The 25,469-nt window shown below is 39.4% G+C and overlaps 1 protein-coding gene and 1 long non-coding RNA gene across 4 annotated transcripts in view; one reads left to right on the forward strand and one right to left on the reverse strand.

Annotated features, from left to right (window-relative positions):
* loxl3b (lysyl oxidase-like 3b) lies at positions 1 to 25,171 on the reverse strand. Of its 3 annotated transcripts, none has more exons than XM_051381708.1 (16): positions 24,941 to 25,171; positions 20,194 to 20,538; positions 19,017 to 19,180; positions 16,933 to 17,150; positions 14,102 to 14,167; positions 11,884 to 11,940; positions 11,215 to 11,422; positions 10,588 to 10,768; positions 7,290 to 7,444; positions 5,668 to 5,823; positions 4,165 to 4,324; positions 3,207 to 3,450; positions 2,159 to 2,274; positions 1,804 to 1,940; positions 1,219 to 1,330; positions 1 to 1,108 (listed from the first exon to the last, which is right to left on the reverse strand). In XM_051381708.1, exons 2-16 carry the CDS (start codon positions 20,531 to 20,533, stop codon positions 1,035 to 1,037), a joined length of 2,388 nt encoding a protein of 795 aa, XP_051237668.1. In that variant the 5' UTR covers positions 20,534 to 20,538; positions 24,941 to 25,171; the 3' UTR covers positions 1 to 1,034. The 3 variants fall into 3 exon arrangements, with proteins under 3 accessions (XP_051237668.1, XP_051237659.1, XP_051237677.1); XM_051381699.1 differs by lacking the exon at positions 5,668 to 5,823 and adding an exon at positions 6,451 to 6,621 and having other exon boundaries at positions 24,941 to 25,168; XM_051381717.1 differs by lacking the exons at positions 5,668 to 5,823; positions 11,884 to 11,940; positions 14,102 to 14,167 and adding an exon at positions 6,451 to 6,621 and having other exon boundaries at positions 24,941 to 25,167.
* LOC127353023 (uncharacterized) overlaps positions 5,830 to 25,469 on the forward strand; it is a 25,840-nt gene continuing 6,200 nt past the window's right edge. The window contains exon 1 of the long non-coding RNA XR_007881223.1: positions 5,830 to 6,023. This is a non-coding gene — a long non-coding RNA (uncharacterized LOC127353023). The remainder of the gene's footprint in view (positions 6,024 to 25,469) is intronic.

The raw sequence follows: 25,469 nt of genomic DNA on the forward strand, positions 1-25,469 counted from the left end.
TTAATATTCCTCTCCTTTTTATTTGGTGCAGCGGGAGTGATTACATCAGCATACATACAGCAATCCTTGAAGGTAATTGTAGTTTTTTTGTCTTTGCCCAATAACATCTATGTTCTGACTCTAAATGACTATTAGTAATACATACAGACTAGAGCTAGCATCAAACTGGTTGCGAAGTCCCTTCGAACTGACGATAACGATATTGAACAAGTGTTGTTCGTGAGCACCTTGATATTAGGAATAAATACATTCACAAAGTATTGGAGCTGCGGAGGCAGGCATGTTGAAGCAAAACCATTCCTCTGAACAAAGAGGGCAGAAAACTGATGTGAAAACCTTCTTTTCTCTTGAGCAACATGCTCAATTACATTCATCCTTCAAGATTACAATCCAATCCAGAGTGAATTATACATGTAATATCTCATGTTCTAATCTGAGGCACCTGCAGGTTTTTTTTTAGAAAATGGGACAGTCTATCTCTTCTGTCCATAATGCCCAGTATGAACGTTCACTCAAGACCAGTAAGACCTTCACAGAGCTGCATTTGCTCCTCTTCATGCCTCAGTTTTTAGGTTTCTAAATGTGTTATAGCTAATGCTTACACCTCAGGTAGTTCTGAACCAGCCTGCTCCAAGTAAAGAAAATAAAAACTGGTTATAAAAAAATAACACCTCATTCATAACTTGGAATAAAAACATTCAATAGGAGGCTGTACATTAGTCATACGCAGACTGTACGACTTTATAAAATCCTTTTTTTGTGATAAAAATATAGCATTAGCTCACATTAGACTGAGAAAAGAAAATAAAATAAAAAAAAACATAAGCACTTGAATATTCAAGTATAATGACTCAGACATACAACACATTCACTAGAAGAAAGTACTGTTGGTTTCTTCCATGATAATCTGAGATATGTGGGGGAATCCATTGAAAACAAAAAGGTTTGTTCCTCGCTTTTAGAGCCAGTGAGGTGTGTGTTTATTAATTCAACCCCCACTTTAGGTCTCATATAGTTGCTGAAATTACTCTTGATTAAGAAACCTGGTTATTGAGCTGTCCAGGGTACTTCTCAAACCTCCTCTCTGCCTCCTCACTGAATGCATCACCTGCAGGGAATAAAGAACAATGAGTAAAGCAGTTAGAAAAGTTTAAAAAAAGGAGCCAACATTTTACATCAACATCTGATAGATTTTAGTGTTTTGTGACTGCTGCTCACCAACGTGGCAGTTGTGGAGCCAGATTCGATGTCCGTCGTATTTGCAGTTGCACTTCATTGCGTTGTTGGTGAAGTCGCTCTCAGCCACTTCGTGATTCGGATTGATCACAATCTGAAGAGGTGAGAAACGTTAATGATGATGATTTATAGTTCGTGGATTATTTGGTTCTGCGGGGAGAGGAGAGTGAATATGGAACTATATGGACGTGTTTTGAAGATATCCAAACATACCTTCGTCTATAAAGTAGACAGCGTGAGACAGACAGAAGGGGGGAATAAGAAAAGAGAGGCAGAGGAACTTTATAACTGCAGAAGGTCAAAAATAAGCTGTTTACAATAGTTTGATTTGCAGCTGCAAATTCTGTAGTTAAATTGTATCTATGAGTCTATAAAGCTGCCTAACTTCATCAAAGTTGGAATGTTTCAGTCTTCTAGCACTATTTTATTATATGTAATGGATTTGGTGATGAGTTTTTGGTTGATATTAATGTATATCTATGTAAAGTTTTATATTTTACCGAGCACTAAGAACTATTTGGGCTGTATTTGCTTCCTGTTGTACGAATGACAGTCACAAATGTTCACCTGCAAAATGTAGTTTCCAGGTTTGACGTCTGTGATGTCGATCCACTGGCAGTCGATGTCGTGACGGTACAAATCCCAGCAGCCCACAGTGATGCCCTGATCGCCAAAGTTGGCGCACTCGTACCGCTTAGAAACACCTGGGTGGAAAAAGATTCACTGACATTCAGCAATTCAATGATATTTAATTGGACAAATCCTTTTTTTAACTGTGAATTTTGATTTACTAAGAGATCTATGTCACTATTATCACTCGTACCAGGTAGGTGTGACAGCTCCGATAGTGCCCTGAAGTAGGATATACTCCGTTCACTGAACCTTTCTATCTTATTGTTTGAATTTGAAGCATCAAACTCACCCTCTTGACAATCCGTGTCCTCCAGACAGAAACTGGCTTTGTGTCCCTCTGCCACTTTGCTACCGTTAGCGTTCAGCAGATCATAGTGGGTGAAAATGTCCATGCTGTGGTAGTGACTGTATAATACAGAGAACATGTTGTTGTTAATGACACCATTCAAAAAAGTGACATACTTAATGCTTAAGAGACTTAAAGGGCCTATGAAATCGATGTGAAACTCTGATTTCCTTCAGCTGACAGGTGGTGAAACAGGATGTTGGGTAATGACTAGATTGAATTGAAATACATTATGATATTTTTTAGAATCTAAAATGTTAGAGATGTTGTGAAAATAAGACAACTTTACAGGAAGAAATACAGCTTTGATTCTGTTATAAAATAGATAGATAACGTTCTGTATATGTGGCATACATTGACAGAAAGTGGAACTATACACAAGGTACTATAATATTGTAATAAGTATTGAATGATGGTTTTAATGTACATAACGAAGCATATTGGAATAAAAACTGAGGCTACATTTCTACTGCATTTTAATCCAAAATTTAATTTCATGCCAGCAAACAGAATTCCTCCCCCGCTTTTATCTCTCTATGTTGCCCGAGAGGCTACAGAATGATGACGGAGGAGGACACACTTCGGCTCTCCTCCCACTCCTCTTTCTGAGTTTGTGTTTTATCAGCTGACTCAGGGGGAAGAAACTCAAGCGTTGGAGGAGTTTTGGGTTTATGTCTAGCTTATAAATTAAATTCACAGACAATATAAACATATATGCACTTACTCTTATTTATCTCCAGCGTTAATCTTGTATTTTTATCTGTATCTATGTTTTCTGCTGCGATGACTTAATCTTACTTATTCTTGAACTCAATTTTGTGTATAATATAGGAACACATAAATAATGATGATGATTTGCTTGTACTCCAGAGTTTTTCTTTATCTCCGCCCACTGAGACTCAACTCAGAGCCAATGAGATTAGATTAATGCATCATTAAAACTCTGGACTGAACGTCATATAAACAGAGCTGCCAGTGAAGACAATATTACCCATGGCAGGCGTGCCAGACCCACGAGTGCCGTCCAGCCTTTGGCTTAAAGTCAGCCCGACCGATGTTGTGGATCTGGGACGAGAAGCGGAGCAGGCGTCGGTGTCCGTAGGGCCAGTTGGCCTTGGCTGCAGATTTCGAGAGGCAGTCCTCCTCTGCAGCACAGTAGAGCATGTGCAGAGGGCGATCCTCGATGTAAACTGTCTGCTGGACCAGTGGGGCGTTCAGGATGAGGTCAGAGGCCGCTGGGAATATGGGATAGGAGCACGATTAGGCTCAGTACAGTACAGGATATCACAAAACTGTTAAAAGTTCTAATTACACCGGAGAGTAAAATGAGTGCCAAATCAAATATTTATGGACTGTAACCAGCTGGATTTACAAGTTGCACAGGGGACATTAAAAGTGATGCACACGGCCGGGACATGCTTGTTGTTAGCTCATTTTCCAACACTACTTACAGACAGCTGACTTCAATAACTTCATGAGACACAAACTGTGGCAACAACAAGCGGGTCTCAGCTGTGTGCAGTTTCTGTCGTCGTCTGTATTTGGTTGCTCGATTTATTTGTGTTTTGTCTATTTGTTTGTGTCTTTAGCTGCAGTGCGTTGAGCTCTCAGGGCCACCTTACTTCATCACAATCGTACTGAGCTTTACAGACCCACATTAGTCACAGCTAATGACCAGAAACCACAAAATAGCATCAGACAAAAGTAGTAGAAAGCTTAAGATAGAGTTCCCCTCTCTGAAACAGAAATTTGTAACAACACAGACTACAGTCAGTCATGATTTCCATCATAAATACATGTTGAATCTTGTTTTTTTGTTCTCTTTTGTGATTCTATGTTTTTTTTTAAGCCTCTTGGAGTTTCAACAAATCAACTAAATATGTCTCTGAGGATTGTCAGTAAACAGAGCAGTTAGTCTAAACACATTTGTTTCTGCTGCTGTCACTCACTGTCAGAACAGATGACTCCGGCTGCAAACTTTGCTGCCGACTTCTGGCAGCTGACAGTTTTGTGATGCTGGCACTGACTCAGAGACATCTCGTTCCCGGTGCACTTCACGCCGCTCATTATCATCTCGGTCACATTGCTGCTGTCCCAGTACCAGGTTTCCTTAAATCCGGAGGGTTCAGACAATAGAAAAAAAGGACACACGTGCAAACAAAAAAGGAAACAGGAGTTAAGCATTCACAGAGTTCAGTCTGATGTTGCTGCTCTGAAAAACAGATGTTCATGACTCATTTCTGGCTGCTCACTGAGGACAGAGTGTAATGCTGAGTTTATGATCACTGGAGGACAATGACTTTCTGCAGATACTGAGTGGTTTAATAATCGTATTGCTTACTGGAAGTGTTTTTCATTCCCACAGCACTATACTATATTTAAATATTTTGTATCATGTTGCTCTGGTATGCAGCTTACAATAGCATTTGTTTTTTACTTTTAAAGATTGCTGAATATCTTAAAACTAGAGTTTAAAAGGAAAAAAAATCCATCATTGCATATATCAGAATTTTCTGGTGAACTCCACTTGTAATATTGTCATGAAGAATAATAATTTTGTATGTTCTGGTGTGCCCACTTTCCCTCAGTCTACATACATACTTACTTCTACTTCACTCAATAATTTACTACACTTGCAAGAAGCCACAGAATAAGTCTTGCCCTGTAACTGTGGTATATTTTATTCTGTGGGTGTAGAAACTGTGTCTCTTTAAATGGATTTCTGACTCCAAAACTTGACATTTATTGCTGCATGTTTAAAGATAGACTCCCTAATTTTGTTGTACTGCACATCAGTACATACAAATTCTCTAATTTCCTCCCAGTTCACTGGATTTAAATGCAACACAGTTAACATAGCAGACTTTGAAAGGTTCAACAATGACCTGGGAAGTTTGGGATGTCACTATTGGGTGTAATACCAGAAACAGGAATCTAACTCTTTTATACTTTTTTTTGTCTAAAAAGAACCATAATCACAATTCGAAATAAATTCTTTGTGTCATATTTTCAAAAACTAAACTTATTTTTAACCTTTAAATGTCATTTAAGAATTTATGTTGATTTATTTTGAAACGTTAATTTCATACCATCATTGTGATACGTATGGAGCTCTTTAAATCTCTAAATCAACTTCATTGGTTCATATTGATTTCAAATACAGTCCTTTTAATTCTAGTCTATAACCATATTCCTTAATATAGTATATACTGTATACAGAATCTGATAAGCTTTACCTCTTTGTTCACTCAGTTTTATTCAAGACTCTTTGACTGGAATAATTTACCGTTACACACTGAAACCTAGAACATAACAACATAACACAACTAAGCCTTATTTCCTAATTAAAATCAAGATGTTCCTGCTTCTTATTATTTAGAGTCATGACAATAATTCTAAAACAATACATTTATTCAGTATCTCTCTTCATTTAAATCTTTGCTCCTACTTACATTGATGGCATGCATGGAGTATCCGAGCCCTAGCTGCCTGCAAACCACCATGGCTTCCTTTGTGGTCCAGCCAGTGCTGCACACTGTGCCCCACTTGGAGCCAACCTGAACCTCCACCCGGCCCTCATAATTGCTCCGGCCGCCCACTATCCGGATCTGCAGAAATATCCTGCTGGGAGTCAGTGAAAGGACACACTTCCTGTCCTGTCTCTGAGCTGTCTGAACTGAAACTAATGTCACTCCTATACAGTCCTCCGGCAGTGGAGAGTGTGCGTCGTTGAAGCAGCAGTTTGGTTACACTTTTTCTGGAAAACGTCAACGTGGTTTCCAGATGAGGTCACGACTTGGCTTTAGTGGTGAGTGGCTTTTGAGTTTGATTAGAAACTTCATGTGAGTCTGTTTAGGTCTGCCCACACAGAAGAGACCCAAGCAGTATTTGTGTTCTTCCATGAATGGAAAGAAACATCTACTCCATATGGAACTTATAATGTACTGTCAGACATTAATACAGGCATTCAAGTATATTCCAGAAATATATACATCAGGATTTAGCAAGATAGTTATTTTTAGGAATATATTTGAATGTCTTATCAGTTCTAATAACCAGTATTAGTATGCTGCACATATCTGAATGTATATGCATAGAATTAACTGTATTCACTGTAATTAATTACAAGGAATTTCTTTTTTTGTGGTGTTTATGACAGTATATTATATTTGCATATGTCAAATATACTAAAAGACAACTGGTTAAAGCAGCTCTAGTTGGTGTTAATAACCTACTTGCAGGCCCTGGTTAGCGTAGCCCAAGCCCAGCTGCCTGCAGGCCACCATGGCCTCCTTGGTGCTCCAGGACTCTCCACAGATCAGACCCCAGCTCTGCGTCCCGTTAGAGTCTGAGCTCAGCACCTCCAAACGGCCTTCGTAACGGGTACGTCCTCCTGTGATTCGGATCTGCGTGGGGCCGAGGGGTTAGACACCACAAAGCAGAGTATAGATACACAAGGGCCGGACGGGATAATAACTATTTTTATCTGTTAGAGTTTTTATCCCACTTGCTACCGCACTCTATGTGTATCTACAGGAAACAAGAGTATAATTTGGTAAAATACAGACTGCACAACCAGAAATACTCTGTGTTAAAAGGAATTCACTGTTGTCACAAACCACAGTTGCCTCTCTGACATGTTTTTAAAACAATAAATTAGGTCTGAGCTGGTTTCAAACTATTAAACTAATTCAGCACAAACCAATATGAAACTTTAAACTATGGAAAAGACTAAATGACAAATGATGTTACTGTTGTTTGTGACAGCAGTGAAGAAGTGTTGGTTTGGAGTTAAAAGATTTCTGTGAGTATCAGCTCTAAATCTCTACATGTCAGAGCAAACAGAAAAGACTTAACTAAATGAAGGGGTAATACAATAAACACAGTATAACATTGTTCAACTTCTTTCCTATGCTACATTTATCAAAGCATGAGAAAGTAAAATCCTGTACTGGCTGATGCAATAAATATTATGATAACAGTTTTAAACAATTAAATCAGCTTTCTAATGTTTACTCAAGTTAAAAGCACGATTTCAAAATGAAACATTTAAGTAAGGAGGTTCATTTCTGACCAAGCTCTCGAGTCCCATGTAGGGCACGCTGCAGCGGACAGCAGCGTCCTCCATGTGCTGACAGTCCTCTGACGTGATGTTCTTAAAGGGGCAGTTCCAGATGGACTTCTCCTGACCGAGACACTTCACCTCGTTCATGTAGATCGGACCCATTCCTGGACAGACAGACAGTCACACAGACAGACAGCGGCTTAAAGGTTTAAAAAAAGGTAGATTTCTTTATATTTCCACTTCCATATTTAGAGCTTCTCAAGTAAACAAATAACTTTCAGATATTTTCAGATCGCTATTCATGAAATTGGCCAGCTCATTTAAAGATATTTTTAACTGACGGTTACATAAAAACATGATTTATCGGGTCACAAGTTCTTTATATGTTGCTACCACTGCAGCATTTAATGAGTTTGAACCCATTTAATAAGGTGCTTAGATCAGATTAGAACAATCCAGGTCAGTTCAAACAACCACTGCTGACTTTCTCTCTGACCGAAGGACCAAATCAAACAAACAGTGATGTCTTTCTCTGTTCAGGAACTTTATCTTGTCTTTGTTGTTGTTATGGTAGCAGTTACTGATCATTCTGTCTACGCCGTTCTACTTAATTCATATTATACTAATGTTACTGCTACTGTCTAATTCTGCCCTGGAAAAATGTAAAGTCTCTGATGAACTGGATGCGGATGGAATCACTGTTTCATTGCACCACAGAGACGCAAAACAAAAAGAGCAAAATAGACACTAATTAATATGAAAAAGTCACAAGTAACTTACTTTTCATCATAACAGCAGACAGGACTATACAAAGGCACATAGAGGTGCATCTAGACGCCCAGATTGTACATTACATTTGCTGTTTGATGCTTAGAATTCAGCTGTGATATTGTTTCAGATTTCCATACAGTACATATACAGTACCTTCCAGAAACTAATCCACTTTTTAACCTGAGGCATGTTTGCTGAGCATGCATGTTCCCTGTCAGTGACACCTTCCTTTACATTCACCCGCTAAACTCTCACTCCATCACTTTGAGTAACAGCACCATGAGGTGACTGTATTATGAGATTTTCCATGAAAGGAATTCCTTCAGCGGCGCTCGTTTCCGACTTCAGTGACGTTTAAGGAATGCTTCTTGCAATGATCCAACCAGGTGGTGGTCTGAGCACAGAGCCGGTATGCTGCTGCCTCAAAGAGATTTTGTGAAGAGTCTCCTCCACCGACTTCCTCTGTGGTAGAAATCATAACGTACACACACTAGAGCAGACATCCCAGCCCAGCGTTTCTGAGAACTGCCCTTCAAGAGACTTGTTTGTTTCTTCTTTGGTGGAATCTCACGGCAGTTGATCAAAAAACTACACACACCTCCATGTTCAATCACTAATGAGGAACACACACACACTAAGATAAATACTGTAATATTTAGGTGACACGGCAGCACTGGCACAACACTTAAGGGGACGGTTCACCCAGTGAGTGCTATATTCATCCATCTACATTATTTTGGTGTGAGTTGCTGAGTTTTGGAGGTATGTCCTCCTTCTCTCAAATATAATGGAACTGGATAACACTTGTATGTACAGTATTAAGTAATAAATACTGTATTTAGTAAAGAGAGATATCTCTGTGGTGGCCTAATATATAGGGAATAACAAAGTGTCTTGCCCTTTAATTACTAATTCACCACACCAGAGTCAGGTGGATTGGCGCTCGCTCTCTCTGCAGCCTGAGGACGTTTAGTTGAACCGATATGTTGCTGTGAGATTATTTTATGAACAAACATATGAGTTTAAGGATTTCTTTTGGCAGAAATCAAATCCCTTATCTATAATTACCATTTTAAAAACAGCTGTTTGAAATTAAACACCAGCCTAATGTAGCCGTATTTCATTACTAAGGAGACATACTCACACACACACAAACTACTTCATTGAGCTTTGGGGTTGCCATCCTGGCTGCTTTTCTGCCATCAGTGAGGAATGTTGAGTCAGATTTGCTCTTTAGCCAAATTTCTAAGCAGTTTTCAGCCAACAGAGGAAATGAATATGGTACTGTAACTGTGTGTGTGTCCAGAAAGGACAAGTCACAATTGCAAAATACCAAATTATAACATAACAACTACAATTTATCAACTGTTACACCGGTATTAATCACTCTGGTATGAAGTATTTTTCATGCTTAGACACAAGCTGTCTAAGCACTGCCTCATTTTCACATGAAATAGTCGACAACCTAACTCGAATAACACAGATGGTTTTCTGTTCTAAAAATGTCTAATAGACAGAAATACCCACAGAAGAGAGCTATTTCATAAATGAGGAACTGTACGGGAGGATTGTAGTGTGTTTGTGTGTGTGGAAGGTGGTTGCCTTGTATTTGTGAAAAAGAAATAATCTTGATGGAAATGATACACTAAGAATTGTCTATTATTGCAGTAAGTAGGTCAGAAAATGACTAATCTGTTTACTGTGGTGAAGTTCTTTCTTTTAAGTATTTTTGTCTTTGTTTCTTTTCTTTCCTCAAGCACAACATTCCTTTCCTGATTAAAATAAGCTTCAAATGAGGAATCCGTGTAGGAATGTGGACTTGTTAAGGGCAGATTATCAGTGCTCTGGGGGTGAAGAGATGACCTGAGAGACAAGCTGCAGATAGACAGCTGATGAGTGAAGTCTTTTACAGATTTTACAGCTCCAGGGTCTAAATTACTATTATTATCACTTTGGTGCTACAAATACTGAGAATTTTAAACATACAGTTTACTTTTGCCACCATCAGTCATGTCTTTTGTTATTTCTGTTATTTCTGCGGTGTATAAAAGCTCATTTGGGCTCACAGACGAACGGTTGAGTCAAACCTCTGTGGGTGAGAAAGACCCTACAGGATGGAGCTCTGCCACTGCAGCCGGACATTTTGAGGCCAATTCTCAAACCGTGCCAAGTCACACTTGGGTTGAATATTCCAACATTTCTTGGGCTCCTGTCAAACGCGGGTGACTACTTCCTTTTTACTCTTTCACTGGACTTCTGTTTGAAGTTACAAAACCGAAAAAAAAAGATTCTTTACCTGCAGTCAAAAGGCACTGAAGCCGACCGAGGAGGCACGCTGGATTGGTGTTAGCTCCCTGACTTCAACCACCAGAACTTATAACTTTGTTCTAGACTTCTTAGATAACCCTGGGCTACTTATGCTGGCTAAATCCAGATGAGCATTTAAATGCTCTTGTTGTTTTTTAATTCATCATTCAATTACCAAACCTTTCAAAACCAACACATTTTCATCAATGTATGATATTTTGTTCCAAACCTTGTCCCATGCGTGCTCCGGTGAGAGCCTCCTTGGCGCTGCCGAAGCCGAGCTCCCTGCAGACGACGCTGGCTGACTGCAGGCTCCAGCGATCATCACACACCGTTCCCCACTCGTTGTCTTTCAGCACCTCCACCCGACCCTCGCCCAGCCTGGCACCTCCCTTCAGCCTCACGTTGCTCTAGACAGCCAGAAGACATATAAAAGGATAATTTAATCTTTTACATAATAAAGACAGAAAAATAGAATTCTGTTTTCTTGTTGGAAACAAAAATAAATAAATAAAATGTTATTCAAGGTCCACTAATTAGCTTTTTCCGGACCTTTCGTCCAGAAGTTAATGAGTCCATTAGTCCATGAGAACAAACTCCATCTGCTGAGGAAGACTGTAAGGTGACTAATTTAATTCAGCTCTTTAAGGTACAGATTCCACCTCAGCAGCAGGTAAACACACAGGCTTTAAATGAAATGAATTAAGTACTTTACAGAGAAAAAATTCAAACTGTGGTCAAGGTGGACGTGGAAAACAGAAATTAGATTAAAAAAAAGTCAAGTTAATTTGTCATGAGTCATGTCTGCTGTGAAAAGGCCCCATTGAGCTGCCGTCTTAGTTAAAGACTACTTTACCGAAGTTTTAAGTTTCTTTTTCAGGCCACTGTTCTGCATGAACTGAGGCCCCGGCATGCAGCTGACCACGGCCGCCATGCCGCCCTCGCAGGACGATGTCGCGTTTCTCTTGCTGAACTCCAGGGGGCAGGCTGCCAGGTGGACCTCTGTGCCCGTACACGCCACAGAGTGAACGTGGAAGTAGCTCTTCTGACGCTCCAAATACAACCTGGAAGGAGCAGAGACAGGGGAAGGGACTATAATGGCAGGAAACAATAGCTGTGTCCCAAATCCACACTACAGTACAAACTGATTCTATACAAAAAATAGTGTGGACCTGGGACACAGCAACTGATTGAATTAACCAATTAATGCCTTAGTTGTATTCACAGTAGTCACAAGTAAACATCTGACAATATGTTGAGAATTAACAAACAAACTTCAACTGTTCTTGGATTTAGTTAAAGGCTTTTGTTCTGACAATCACGGATGTTCCTAGTAATCAGCCACATGTGCGGAGCAGGTGCTCATACTGGAGGGGATGTGGTGGAGAGAATTAGCCTTTTCTATTCAATGGGAACATCCAACATTTTTTACTCTGACTTTCTTATCAGTTTACATTGCGTTTGTCTGCGAGCAGCATGTGTGTGGGCTTGAATTTACCCACTGAATTGTTTACCCTGAGATTACCTTTTGCCAGGGCTGCTCTGTTTAGACTTAGAGTTAGCTTTAGCTTTGGATGTCGGCCTGCAAGGTAAACACGGGTTAGACTGCACAGTTAGGAGAAAGAACACGAGGTGACAAAGTGAAAAACCATAGTAACAAAGGTTTACGTGATGCACAATTATGTTAAAAACACAGTTCAAAAGGATGTGTCTCCTTCAACATAGTGGTTAAGTACAGTTGTTAACACATACAGTGATACGTAATAAGTTGCACAAAACACAAAGTGACACATCCTTTTTAAATTCGTGTAAGTAAACAGAAACGTGACAAAGAATTAAAACATTTGTTGGTTATTTTGACATGTTTCATCAGCGACACTGCACAGCCAAAAGTATGTGGACACACACTTTTCTTAATGCTACTGCATACAATGATATATTTAACAATACTGTAGTTTGGGGATGGCTCCTTTCCATTTAAACATGATAAGCCAGGTTCATAAAGATATGATTTTCCCAGTTTGGTGCTTAAGAACTTAACTGGGCTGAACCTTTGGAATGAACTGGAAGTGGAAACTGTTTGGTTGTCCACATACCTTTGGCCACGTAGTTTATGACATGTAATGCATAATAACATGTTTGTTAGTACAAACTGTGATTGTAGCCAATGTGAACTTCAAGTTACCACATTGATTTTGTTTGATATATGGCACTGCTTTTAGGTAGGTGTAATATCACAGCGACAGGTTACATGGTAATATCATAAACCATACACACTATGTTAGTGGGTTCTTCAACTTTTTCAGCACAGGTTTTAGAATAAAAGTTTAATACTGTGAAAATTAAAAAACTCTTTAATATTATATGTTATTTTTTATCGTCTTTTAGAATCTGCAAATGATTATTATCTTGTTTTAACATCTGGAGACTCAGTATGGCTCCAATACGAAAACAAACCTGAACAAAAAAAACAAAGTTACAAAGTGCTTTACAGTAAAAATAACTAATTAAAGTGAATAAAATCCAAAACATAAAATAAGATAAATTAAACAGTTACTGAGTTTGCCCGCTTTAATTTGCAAATGCATTAGTTTCTCCTGTTTGAATAAAGCTAGTTAAAAACTACAGTATCTACCTGTTTTAGGTAATCACTGAGCCTTTTTATTTAAATGAAAATAAATATTTCTGAACTATTTTTAAAGATTTACGTCTTCAGTAGTAACAAATAGGTTTGGCGATGAGTGGACAGACAGGGTCGGGAAGTTAGAAAGTGTTGAGGTTGAGTGTTGATGGTCAAAAGGATTGCTGGTTTGATACTTTCATGGGATTTGTTGACAATCATGAAAATATAGAAAGCCAGCTTTATCCTTGGAAGATATATTTTTAACACCACAAGCATCCGGTGAGCTTTAATATAGAAGAATATATTAATTGTTATTCGTTATCCACGATAATAGCTTGTTTTTATCTCCTTAGAGCGCCTACTTTGTGCAGTTTTACGACCTCAGGACACTTTATAAATCAACGGCGTCACGTAATAACTGCAAAAAAAAGAATGATGGACTGACTTCCTCTCTCATCATCCAACGTGGCAAACTCCACCCAGCAGATTAACAAACGCTGTGAATTATTTGCGGATTCAACCAGACACAGGTCGGCTCTTGTCATGTGGACTGTGACTTTTTTTAAGTTGAAGAACCCAGGATGAAGAGTGACTGACCTCCTCCAAAAAGCATGCCATAATGGGGAATGGGATTTCCAGCTGTTGCATTAGATTAAGAGGACCTATTAAACCCCCGTCACAGACACAGCACAGATTGAGAACATCTGTTCCATCAAAAAAGGGCCTTAAAAAGGTCTTAGTGATAAAACCAAATCAACTTTATGTACATTTACTGTACATTTCTAATTAATTAAATATTTGTACCCTTGATTAGATCAGTTTTTACAATCTGTGCCATGTCAGAAATGTGAAAGAAAGACAAAACAAACACAGAAATGAGCAGAAAATCAAACCTCAACACAAGGCAACCATGACTTTTAGTGGGATAAAATAGGACAACCCATTCACATGCTGGACATCATAATAATATGATATTAGAGGGAGGGGAAGTGGTCAACTAGGTAGAAACAGGAGCTAAAATTGGTTATTATCTACTCCAACAGGAAACCCACTGTCAAAACTACTAGAACTACAGAGTTCAGGCGGAGGTGGACGGTGGGTTTTCCCAGTGACAGTGTACCTTCCACCGGCTGAAACATTAACCTTTGGCCTGGAGACCTTCTCAGCCGCTCGCTTTTTCAGACGTCTGCAACAGTGAGACAGCCAAATTCCATCACATACAGGAGAGAGACTACATGCAAACACACACATACACTGGCTGCTGACACACACACACACACACACACACACACACACACACACACACACACACACACACACACACACACACATACAGTCTCTGGGCTGCACACACACACAGGTCTTTAAGGTAACATACAGGAGGGTTAGTGGTGAATAACATTTCTGACATTCCACAAGTCTCCAGTATATTATGTTACAGACTTCAGGTCACCAATGTACAATCACGATTACAGAGCTATTCCAACTATGGTGGACATCTGAGTCTCATTCAGCAGCAACAACGCCTCAATATCTACCTGTTATTAGCTGGTTATACCATAGAAGTCATTGTTTGTGCTGTTTGTAGTTATAGTGACAGACTAACCTGCCTAATTTCTCTTTAATTTTAATCTAATTTTAAATTTAAGTGAGTTTTTTGTAACCTTAAAAGTACCCTGAAGTTACTTTATTGTTTTCATCAGTCATCAAAGACTTGAAAACAATAAAGAAACTCGAAGGACTTCATATGTACAGTAGGTCCAAAATATTATAATATATATAATATATGTTCTGAACCCAGTCTGATACATAAAAATCAGCAAGCTTGAAGTTTTCAGAGTTTTCAAAGTTTCAAAAATCCTTAAATATGTAATTTAATTGAAATTTTAAATAGTCTGATATGGTGTTCAGATAGGGAAGAACTAAATAACTAAATATTAGAGTATAAGCTTCACTCCTTTGGATTGTTTTGAAAATCAAATATAACCTGCTGTAATATTTATCAGTGTCTACTATCAATCACATTTCACTCCACAGCCTGGTTAAAGATCCTGGGGAGTGCAGCTGCATATGAGAAACAAGTTGTAGTTGTTGAGTGAGCGTCAGTCGGGGGCCGAAGACTATAGCTTGATAAGAAATCTGTGCTTGAGGCTAGTGGCTCCAGGCTACATTAACAGCTACCAGCATAACACACTCTCTGACACGTCTCTGACCGAGCTGTCAGCGGTCGTGTTGCTACATTAATGTATGTTGCCAGGTTTTTACAATGCAGAAGAATGTGTGGAATAAAACAGATGATATCTTATATAAGTTAGATAAGTGTAATGTTACATTGGTGGAGTACTCTTTTAAACAAGTCTTGCCTGAAATAAGAGCTGGTAACAAATGATTTAATCAGCCTGGGTTCCAGTGGGTTTTAAGTGTCCTGTAATGAGTTTAAATGCTGTTGAACTATAACAGGCATACATATATTTTGGTATGAAAAAAATTGTCAAATTTGATGACAAAGACTATTCGACAACTGACAAATGGTCTCAGTATGTGCCTGTGTGTATATATCTGCTTTCAAAACACCTTTATGACCAAACTCTCAGACTTATGATTGTCCATCTTCATCCTCCTGCACTCATACAACAGAACCAAAAAGACTAGAAAAGGACAGAGGGGACTGACAGCACAGAACAATTTGACTGTCTGCAGGTTGACTTCACTGCAGTCGTTGTTGTCTGTGCATTATGTGACCAACCAACCTCCCCTCCCCATCCCCAGACCATTCCCCTGAGCCTCAGCCTTCACACACGGTTGAGAGAAAACACACATTTCCCCTCGTACTACTGTGAACCATCTGCAGGGGATGAATAAAAAACGGCTTCAACTGGAGCACAGCCAGGAATGTGTGTAGTCATACTGGAAGAACAAACTGGGAAAATAAATTGGAAGTCGGAGAGTTCGCTGAAGTAATCACTGTCCTCTCGTACCATTCGTCCATATAGTTGTAATTTGGAAAGAAAACTATGTGAATAGGCCTTAAATGTTGTAATTGGACCATTAATCTATTTGTTATTTTTACCCCTCTGTGCATGCAACATTGAATGAACCCAATAGATTGTGAAAGGAAACTTTTATTATGGTTTTTTAATCATAAACAACTTTTAATGCTTCATAATTTAGATCCTGTTATTAAGGAAAACAACTAAACACTCATTTTTATTCAGGGCTGAAATAAATCAATTAATCAACAGAGAAATAATCAGCAATTATATTAAAAAATTAAGAAATTGCTGCAAAGTAATGAAGAGAGGACGAGAACGTGAAGTATGTGACCCAGACACACACACACAAAAAAAAATTGGCTTTACTGTCTATCCAAAGGAAAAACAAAAACATCCCCGGAAGAAGTAAGACACAGAACAGAACAATCGGAGGCTCACGTGCTTTGTGTCAAGCTGCAGTTCTGGCAGATGGTTGGAGAAAGTCTAAAGTAAAGTAAACAGCAGTTCCTATAATGTCCACTCTTTACCAAACAAAGTCTGAGATCCTGCTTGCGGTTTGGTCAACGTGTTGCCACTTTGCTTTACAGACTAAAACCACAGGAATGTCAAACAGGCTGCAGCAAACATCCCATTCATTCTGAGTGAATGAGAAAGTTACAGCAGCTTTGCTAATTCTTACTGCTGCTACTGGCAAACAAAGATCCTGCATGTCCTGATACTTAATATACTTTATCAGTTTAAAGAAATTGTGTTTGAATCGTAGAAAAACCAAAATGTCAAACTATGTATTTAAGTAGCCTCGAAGATGAGTCTGTATCAACTAAATGAGAGAACATATTTGTCCTGACATCTAAGCGGACTGCCTCTCTTGTCCTTTATTATAAACCACTGGAGGCTGAAATGTTTCTGTGAACACCAGAATCAGGTTTTAATGGTTGACGTCGAGTAATTCACTTACTTGTAGAAGTTCTTGTTGACTTTCTTCTCATGTGGGAATCCCAGCATGCCGCAGACCACACGTGTGTTTTTGATTGTCCATCCCAAGTCGCAGATCTGAGCCCAGCCGTCTTTGTGTTTCACCTCCACAACACCCTCCGTGATGGGCAGCCTCTTTTTGGCCATGGCGACGACGGGCCGGAGTCGCACCTCCTCTATCTTGTTCTCATCTACGAAAGCCTGTAAGGAGAAAATCAGGGCAGTTTGTTATCAACTAAAATAACTTTCAATATTTAAATTTTATTCCAAATTAATTGTGTATCTGTTTATTAATGAAGACTTAAGTGATTATGTCTGTAAAATGTCATCAGTGGACTTCTTTATTTTTACTTAAACAACACGATGTAGTGAAGAAAAACTTTTTTTTTATGCCCCTTTTTTTGTTTGCAGAAAATCATTGTGGTTGTTTTCCTTTACAATGATCACACTGACACATCCATGCATCCAGACATGTGCTCACATATGCACATCTCTTCAAGGGTGAGACTAAACAATGAGTCATAGCTATTATGGAGAGTAATTTTAGGTCAATCTTCTCACTATGTGGTAAACGTGGCTATCTCTGATTGCCAGCTTTGCAATGAGTCACTTCCGCTGTGGTTTATTTGGGGGAAAAAAACTACCCGTGGTCACAAAGTGAAGTCTGGACGCCACATTTGACTGAGACTCGTAGCAACAGACAGAGAGGGGGAGAGTAGTTATGTATCTGAGAGTCCTCCCACTTACTCTTATGAAACTTCATTTCATAAGATCCTTCTATGTAACAGTGACACCTCATCCAATCATTCCAGTGGTCTCTGGAAAGAGTCTCCGGTCTAACCTTGTTCACCTCGGACCAGTCGGTTATACAAATGGACATCAAAGAGGACAAATGGAAAATGATGACCAGCTGGAAACACCTTAAATCTTTATTTATCCAGGGAGGGTTTACTGAGCACACTTGGTCTTTTTCAGAAACACTCTGCTTCACATTCGTTCAGCCATCGTTCCCACCTGAGAGAACATGAATACAAACAGTCTCTGAATAATTCCACTGGAGGTTGTGGGAGTGAAGTGCCTCCTCTGTCAAGGGCACAAAGAGTAGAGCTTGACACGTCAGTATCATTTACTGTCTTTCTATATAAGATTAAACAGACTATTATTTACATTTCAGACATTTGTCAGGAGCTTATATGCAGAGCAACTTACTGCTCAGTGTTCATCATTGAGACAAACGTGAGCCATTGTGATGCACATTAAACATTAAACCCTAAATCTGGCCATTATCAGGCTCATATCAGGTACTGCAATTTGATCCCGGTAAAAGTTTCATATTTCTCGGTTTACACTACAGTGCAGTTCAGTATAATGAGTATAATGAGTATGTGCTGAGGTTTGGACCTGATTTAAAAATGTCAACAGCAATGTTTACTAATCAAACACCTATTTTAAGAGCAAACTGAACAGTGTCATCTACAAGGCACGTCAGACTCCGATTCATCTCCATACAAATGGAGAAAACACTTAGGTAAGAGGAAACATGAGTTTATTTGCTGTCTTTTGGTGAGGTAATCCTTTAAGATTTGCCCTTATTACTAAACCCTAACAGGGAGATGTTGCTGAGGGACGGGTCAACATTACAATGGTGGAATTTAACATCTGAACCTGGTGACCCGAGAGGTCACAACCCTGCTCTTCCCTACAACTGCTCAAACAATCAGTCGGAGGAACCGATGCTGCGCTCTGTTATGGGAGGCGTTTTGGGATTACTGAGAGCTCTCACCTCAGGACAATATACTCAGAGAGGCTGCTGTTTTTAACAGATTTAACAGACACATGGTAAAGAGCAGAGCTTATCAACACCATGTGTGTGGCAGCTACAGGTGGAGTTGCACTGAGGCATTGAATGCCTTCCATATGGGTTAAACCTTATTGTCTATAAGTTGTGGAGCAGAAGGGTTGTTTACGCAAACGTTTATGGTCTTGTAAATGCTTCTTAATGAACACACATTTTTTTTTACTGCAGAAAAATTAGAAAATCTCTTTAAATGTAATTCAGCAACTTACGTCAATAACATTTGAGTCCACAAAGCCAGGAATCCTCTCGTCTTTGCACACAACTCCGGCATCTTCATCGTGAGTGCAGTCACTGTTGCCCCAGCCGCGAGACTTGCAGGAGTCAATGCTCTTCTCTCCTCCGTTACACAGCACATTGTCCAGCCAGATTTTCCCTGGACAGGCAGCAGACTGTCAGTGTGGCCCCAGCACACTCCCAGGCCTGTGGAAAGTAATCAGTCCAGGCCTGGAAGTGACACCTGGTTGCTTGTAACACTAGTGGTCTAGGAACTTTTGGCATCAAGCTCTCCACAGTTGCATTTATTTTAGACAAGGAAGAGGCTGCATAAGGGAATCAGTCAAAAACGTAGATGTAGTCCAATATGTTTAAAATTGTTCCTAATAAACGTTTAACTCAATTATTTCAATATTTTTTTTCCCAGTTTTGAGGTGACTGGGGTGGTCGAACATTGTGAAACAAATTGAAATCATATTTTCCTAAAGATTTGAAAAGAATAGTCATGATATACATTATAAATGCTGAGATTAACATGCTAACATGTTCACAGTTACAAGGTTAATATGCTTATTTAGCAGGTATAATGTTTACCATGTCCAGCATCTAGTTCATAGCCTTAAATACTAGACAATCAAATCATTAGACTTGATGGCAACCTCAATAGTCAGTTACCACACTTAACCATGGGACATGATTGTCTGTACCAAATCTCTTGGCAATCCCTCTGACAGCTGTCCAGACATTTCACTCTAAACCACAAATGTCATCATGCCGGTGGTGCTAAAGCAAATTCAGAGGCTCGCCAAAATCATTAGTATTCATTGTCTCGGAACCAGGAAGGACTGTACAATTTTTGTGCCAATGCAAACAGTACATGTTGAAATAGTCCAATATGAATCAGAGCAGCCAACCAACTGACAGACCGACACTGTGATCCCTAGAGTCACACTGCAAGCATGGCTAAAAATATTCATAATAATCCACATTGCTCAAGTATTTATAATAATTTTGGTTAAATGATAGATGAGGATTTCCACCTACAACTGCCAACGTTTAAATGTTTAGATATTACTTAATATCTGAATAAACACTATAAATACCCATATGGCAGAACAGACAGTGTATTAAACAAGAAACTGAATCTCAGGAAGTGGCTACGGTCACTCTCACCTTGGCCCTTGCCATATTTGGCACTGTGGGTCCATCCTGTGGCTGAGACAAAGCCCAGTTGGCGACAGAGCACGTTGGCGTTGGATATTGAGAAGTCGTCGTCACAGATGGTTCCCCACTCTCCCTTGTAGAAGAGCTCTACCCGACCCTCGTTGTGTTTTCGCGGGTATCCAGCCAGTCTGACCTTTAGCCGTTCATTCTGGGACTGGGGGGACGGGGATGGTGAGGGTGCCGGCGTGGCTGTGTTTGATGGTGTGGTCTGGGCCAAACAGCAAGTAAACCACAACCCAAACAGAAGGTTGAACGCTAACTGTTGCGTGCATCTGGACTTCTCCATCATTTCAGCTGCACAGGAAGAAAAAGAAAAAGGCAATGTCAAGACAAATCTCATAGCGCGAAGAAGACTGGATGTTTTCTATAAATCTAAATAATGAATACTGGGCCCATTCAGGTAGATTTTATGACATGTAATTATCAGTTTAGGAGACGAGACACAGACGAGTTTTCCTTGTTTGCAGGGACAAGGTTTAAAATGTTTTTTCCACAAGTTTGTAGTGCACATCATAAAGTATCTCACAGATATGAGCAACTATTTCCAGAACTAACGTAACATCATTAATTACTCAATCGTTAATTACCCAGAATAGCAACACACCTGACTATACTCTCTATATAAACTATATTATACAAAATATCATCAACAACTAATGAGGTTATCACCTTTAACTCTCTCCATGAACATGTAAACTGTGCACACCAGAGAGTTTCTTATGTGAAGAAACTGTATGAATTGAATATGTACTATAAGTACTGAAAGAACAGTTTTATATGGAATCAACAAACAACATATGTAAAGTTTTACTAGTGAGCTTTAGGGGTACTGATAAGATAATTTTGTTACCTTCAAACAAAGCCAGGCTTTTCCCCGATTCCATTCTTTATGCTAAGCTTAACTAATCAGCTGCTGGCTCCAGATTCATATGCACGCAGGGAAGAGACTGATATTCTGACCTAACTCATCTAACACTTAAGAAAGCAGATAAGAATATTGACCTGTTGCTTGTTTGGAAAAACGCTCACCCTGGTTCTAGTTTTGTGAAGTTTTATGCACTTGCTCCACCTCTAACCTGCTAAAACAGAAAGTAAGCGTTCTTTAACATAGACAGATCCAGCTGCCTGTGACCCCTGAATGATTCTCTGATTGCTTGATGCCATTCTGGTCACCAAAAATGTCCCTGTGGTTGACCCAGACATCTTTTCGGTTAGAAAACTGCAAAAATGTACCCTATGAGATGTAATCCTGAACACAATAGTAGTGCCCCATTTCCTTTTTTGCCCCTTCCCTTAGATATTGTGCACATCTCTGTATACAACGGATGCACTACTGCACATTACAATAATATTTATGATATTTTGTAAGAAGAAGCGTGTACCATTTTCTTTTTAACCATGAAAAAGGTTTTAAGTGTTGGAAAGAGCCACAAGACACCTGTTGCCACAGCAGTAGAGTTTGATGCACAGTATACAAAATACTCTCAGATTTCAGCCTCGTAACATATTTCATTATTAGCTATAACTAAAACCAAGGGGGCCCACACAGAGGAGCTGCAAATATGCTGAGCATATGGAAGTATGATAGATGTAAGAGCGTAGAGTTGCTCCAGTAGTTTGATTCAAACCATCTGGCCACTGTTTACTTGACTCTGACGTGGGGAAGAATAACAGGGAATATTTAAAAATGTGTAGGCCTCAATGATGTTTGTCCCTTTGCATAGATTTCCAGTCCAGTTTCTTTTAATGTTAGTGTGCTGATGTTCATCTTTAAGTGAGCAGGCGTCACTATTATTCAGGACATTTTCCTTTGGGTTAATATTCATTCATATTTCTAGATACAATAAGCCACCTTTTCCCTAGAAAATATTCCCTCTGCTCCGTTAAACCTTCCTGTACAGCTCTGGTAGGTACTGAATGCTAACATAGGCCTGCTATTGATAACCTGACAGCTACACTCCCTCTTAGCTTTTAGCGAGTGGGGGGGTTTCTTCCTCCAGAGACACATACAGTAGTGTGATGTGTTTGTACAGAAACCACAACCTTAAGGTGCCCTTTCCAAAACATGTCTGAGACTGACTGCGTCGTCTGAGTCCAATTTCACAGTGTATGGAAGGACATACACGTTCACACTAAGGGGCTTTAGGGGATCTGAAAGGCATTACCACTGTGTCTGAACTGAAGCCTTGTGGTGCCACATTTTAGCGTGGATATTCTGTATCGTAAGATTATTTTTCTGCCTTTATTATATTGTTGATGGTAGAGATCAGGATCAAACACATGCAGAATGAGGGGCTTAATATACACCCAGAAATATAGTTAGTTGCTGACTAACTAGATGAGAATATGCCCTGCTTCCAGTGTTTGTGTTAAGCTATAATGCTGTACTAATCTCTAATGAACACACATTAATGAAACGCATGTAGAGTAGATTTTATCCTCTAACTCCTGAAAAGAGTGCAAAAGGTGTATTTCCCATAATGTGGTACTCTGTGGATACTTTTTTCATATCCAGCCTCTCTAGAAAGGAAAAATCTACCCAAAACTTACAAAAAAACACAAATGATGCACCCATCACCTGCTACAATAGACTCTGGTTTGGTGTTTGTCCCTTAAAAAGCGCCAAAGGGAGAGAAGAATTGCAATATAAGCATTGAGAACGACATCTATAAGATATTTAAAAGAATTAGTTGTTAACAAAGATAATCTTTGTTAACAACCTGTCCAATCTCCTGATCTCTCATATGCAGCAAAGTCACCATGTTTCCACATCTTAGCAATTACTTAAGTAAGTACGTTATCGTAACTGATTTAGTGGCATCTAGCGGTGTAATTGCTGATCTCAACGCCTTCGCCTCACCCTCCCATTCTAACATTATAGGAGAAACTATGGTGGCTGTGACACTCCGCTCCCTCTGTAGATAAACGGCTCATTCTAAGGTAACAGAAACACTGATTATATTACATTTCTGCCAATAGATTCTCCTAAACGTAACACACTGGACATTTAAATAACTAATTGCCTGAAATAATGAGTGGACCATTACTTACAAACATAAAATATATTATGCACACATTTTGTAGCTTTTGTTACAACCTCCATCACACAACATCTGATTTTAATAAAAAGTCCAACACTTATGTATCAGGCCAACTCTAATTCAAACCAACCCTCTCTCTCTCTCTCACACACACACACACACACACACACACACACACACACACACACACACACACACACACACATTGAACTGTTTCTCTTCCTCTCTCACCCCTCACTGAAGCAGGGGCTCTCCATACCAATGTGCTCATGGATCAGGTCTTATGAAAGGCTCAAATCAACCAGGCAGCGGTTCCCCGGATCAGCCTGGCTCTCAGCTTCAACATACAGAACCCTTTGGTCATCACAAAGTCTTATCTCGAGACTCTTCATGTGCACATTCCCACCGAAACACACACACACAACAATAACCACACACAGGACTACTCTGAATCTGCTAATCACTACCAGAGGTCTGTACCTTGTTGTGCTTCAGCAGACTGAAACAAACTGAGGAGTTAAAGCTCCCTGGGCAATAAAAAAGATTTTCCTGCCGTACTGCTGCACGCTGTTGACCTCAGAGGAACTTTGTGTAACTTTATACCCAAATCAGTCGACATGAGCGTGAGCCACATCAAAGGGAGTAGATGAGTTGATGGGTTTTAGATATAGAAGGAAAAAAAGAAAACTACAGTTGCTCAAAATAGAAAACACATGGTGGTCAAACATTTCCTAGAAATTATGAGAAAGTGCAATTAGGGGTTTGTTGGCTTTGTCCGCCTTACTGTTTTGTAAAGAGTCTAGATGCAAATCACAACACAGGGGTGTAAACTTTTTCCAAACTCAAGAGAAACATTTAACTGTAGCATTTTTTTTTTTAAAGAAAGCTATTAATAAAAACAACTTTTGGGCTGTTCATCCTCATCCAGCACGACATTAACTTTGTGTTTTTAGTTCTTTAAGACATCAGAAAACTCCCAACAATGGATCATTTCACTGCTTATCTCCTGGAAAACAGCATCTGGACCAACATACATATATGAACAATTTCTAAACATTTATAACTGCAGGCTTGACGGCTTATTAGAAAGTGAGAATGAGGATTTATAAACACTAAATACCAAATTAAAAACACCATCTTGTTGTATAACTGATCTATAAAGCATCAGTAAATAATTCACTATGAATTAAAGAATACAGCTACAGCTTATTTACCCTTAATGACTGCGATTTATTAGAAAGTGGAACCAATTTAACACATTTCTTCTGATCCGGACACAGATCAGTCCTGTAATTACACCTCAGATTATTTCCCCCAAGTAAATATTTGGCTTTGGGAACATATTTTACTTCCTGTTGCAGCATTCCTCACATTTTTTCCATCTCCAACATTCAGCATCCTAAAAGTGAATTTGTTTTACTCTCATGGATCTTATGGACAAATATACTGCAGCTGATATTCTATGGAGCGACTTTAAAGCACAATGCTGCCTCACAAGAGTTATCAAAGCTGTATTTAATTATAACAGACTGAGTATTAAATGCAGCTTGTTACTTTCTTCTTACAGGTTAAGGAGTTTTACAGTAAAATCCTCTACAAAGATGTGAGTTTTGCAGCCAAATCACGATTGCAAAGTATTAACAAAGCTGCCTTACCTTATGTTTCTAGTGTGAGGAGGTTATAACGGTTCCAGTGGAGAGGGGAGGCTTGGTCTTCAGTTTTTTTTTGGTGATCCAGAGGTTTATAAACTGAATCAAAAGATGAATTTATGTCCCAGTACTTGTGCTAATTCATCTCCTCCATCAGACAAGGGGTCCACCAAGCAGCCAATTACTCCCTGCGTTATGTGTCTGTAAATTGCCAGCTGTGCAGCCCTCACTGGCGAGGAGGAGGAGGAGGAGGAGGAGGAGGAAGAGGAGGCTGCAAGACTGAAGTGGGCTGGATTTATTCCCTGGAAAGACACTAACTCTTTCATGGATGGTTCCGTAACAGGCTGAATCTCGCATATTTCACTCGCAGGCTACGTGCCTGACGAGGCGCAACGTGTCCGCAGATTTACAACCGGATCATGGCTGCAGATCAAGTTTCTTATATAAACACATCTTGCCTGTAAAATACAAAATATGAAATATCTTTACATTGTCCTGCAGTTTAGGTAGAATGCGGAAAGGACGTTAAGGTGAC

Source organism: Dicentrarchus labrax, unplaced genomic scaffold, assembly GCF_905237075.1.
Source record: "Dicentrarchus labrax unplaced genomic scaffold, dlabrax2021, whole genome shotgun sequence".
Lineage (NCBI taxonomy): Eukaryota > Metazoa > Chordata > Actinopteri > Moronidae > Dicentrarchus > Dicentrarchus labrax.

What these genes read in the sequence shown, in the direction of transcription:
- loxl3b (XM_051381699.1), bottom strand. Translation starts at nt 20,533, where the DNA reads ATGATGGAGAAGTCCAGATGCACGCAACAGTTAGCGTTCAACCTTCTG. An exon ending in TGGACTCAAATGTTATTGAC is followed by an intron (nt 17,151 to 19,016) that starts GTAAGTTGCTGA and finishes TTCTCCTTACAG; the next exon opens with GCTTTCGTAGATGAGAACAA. An exon ending in GTCTGGCACGCCTGCCATGG is followed by an intron (nt 2,275 to 3,206) that starts GTAATATTGTCT and finishes TGTATTATACAG; the next exon opens with TCACTACCACAGCATGGACA.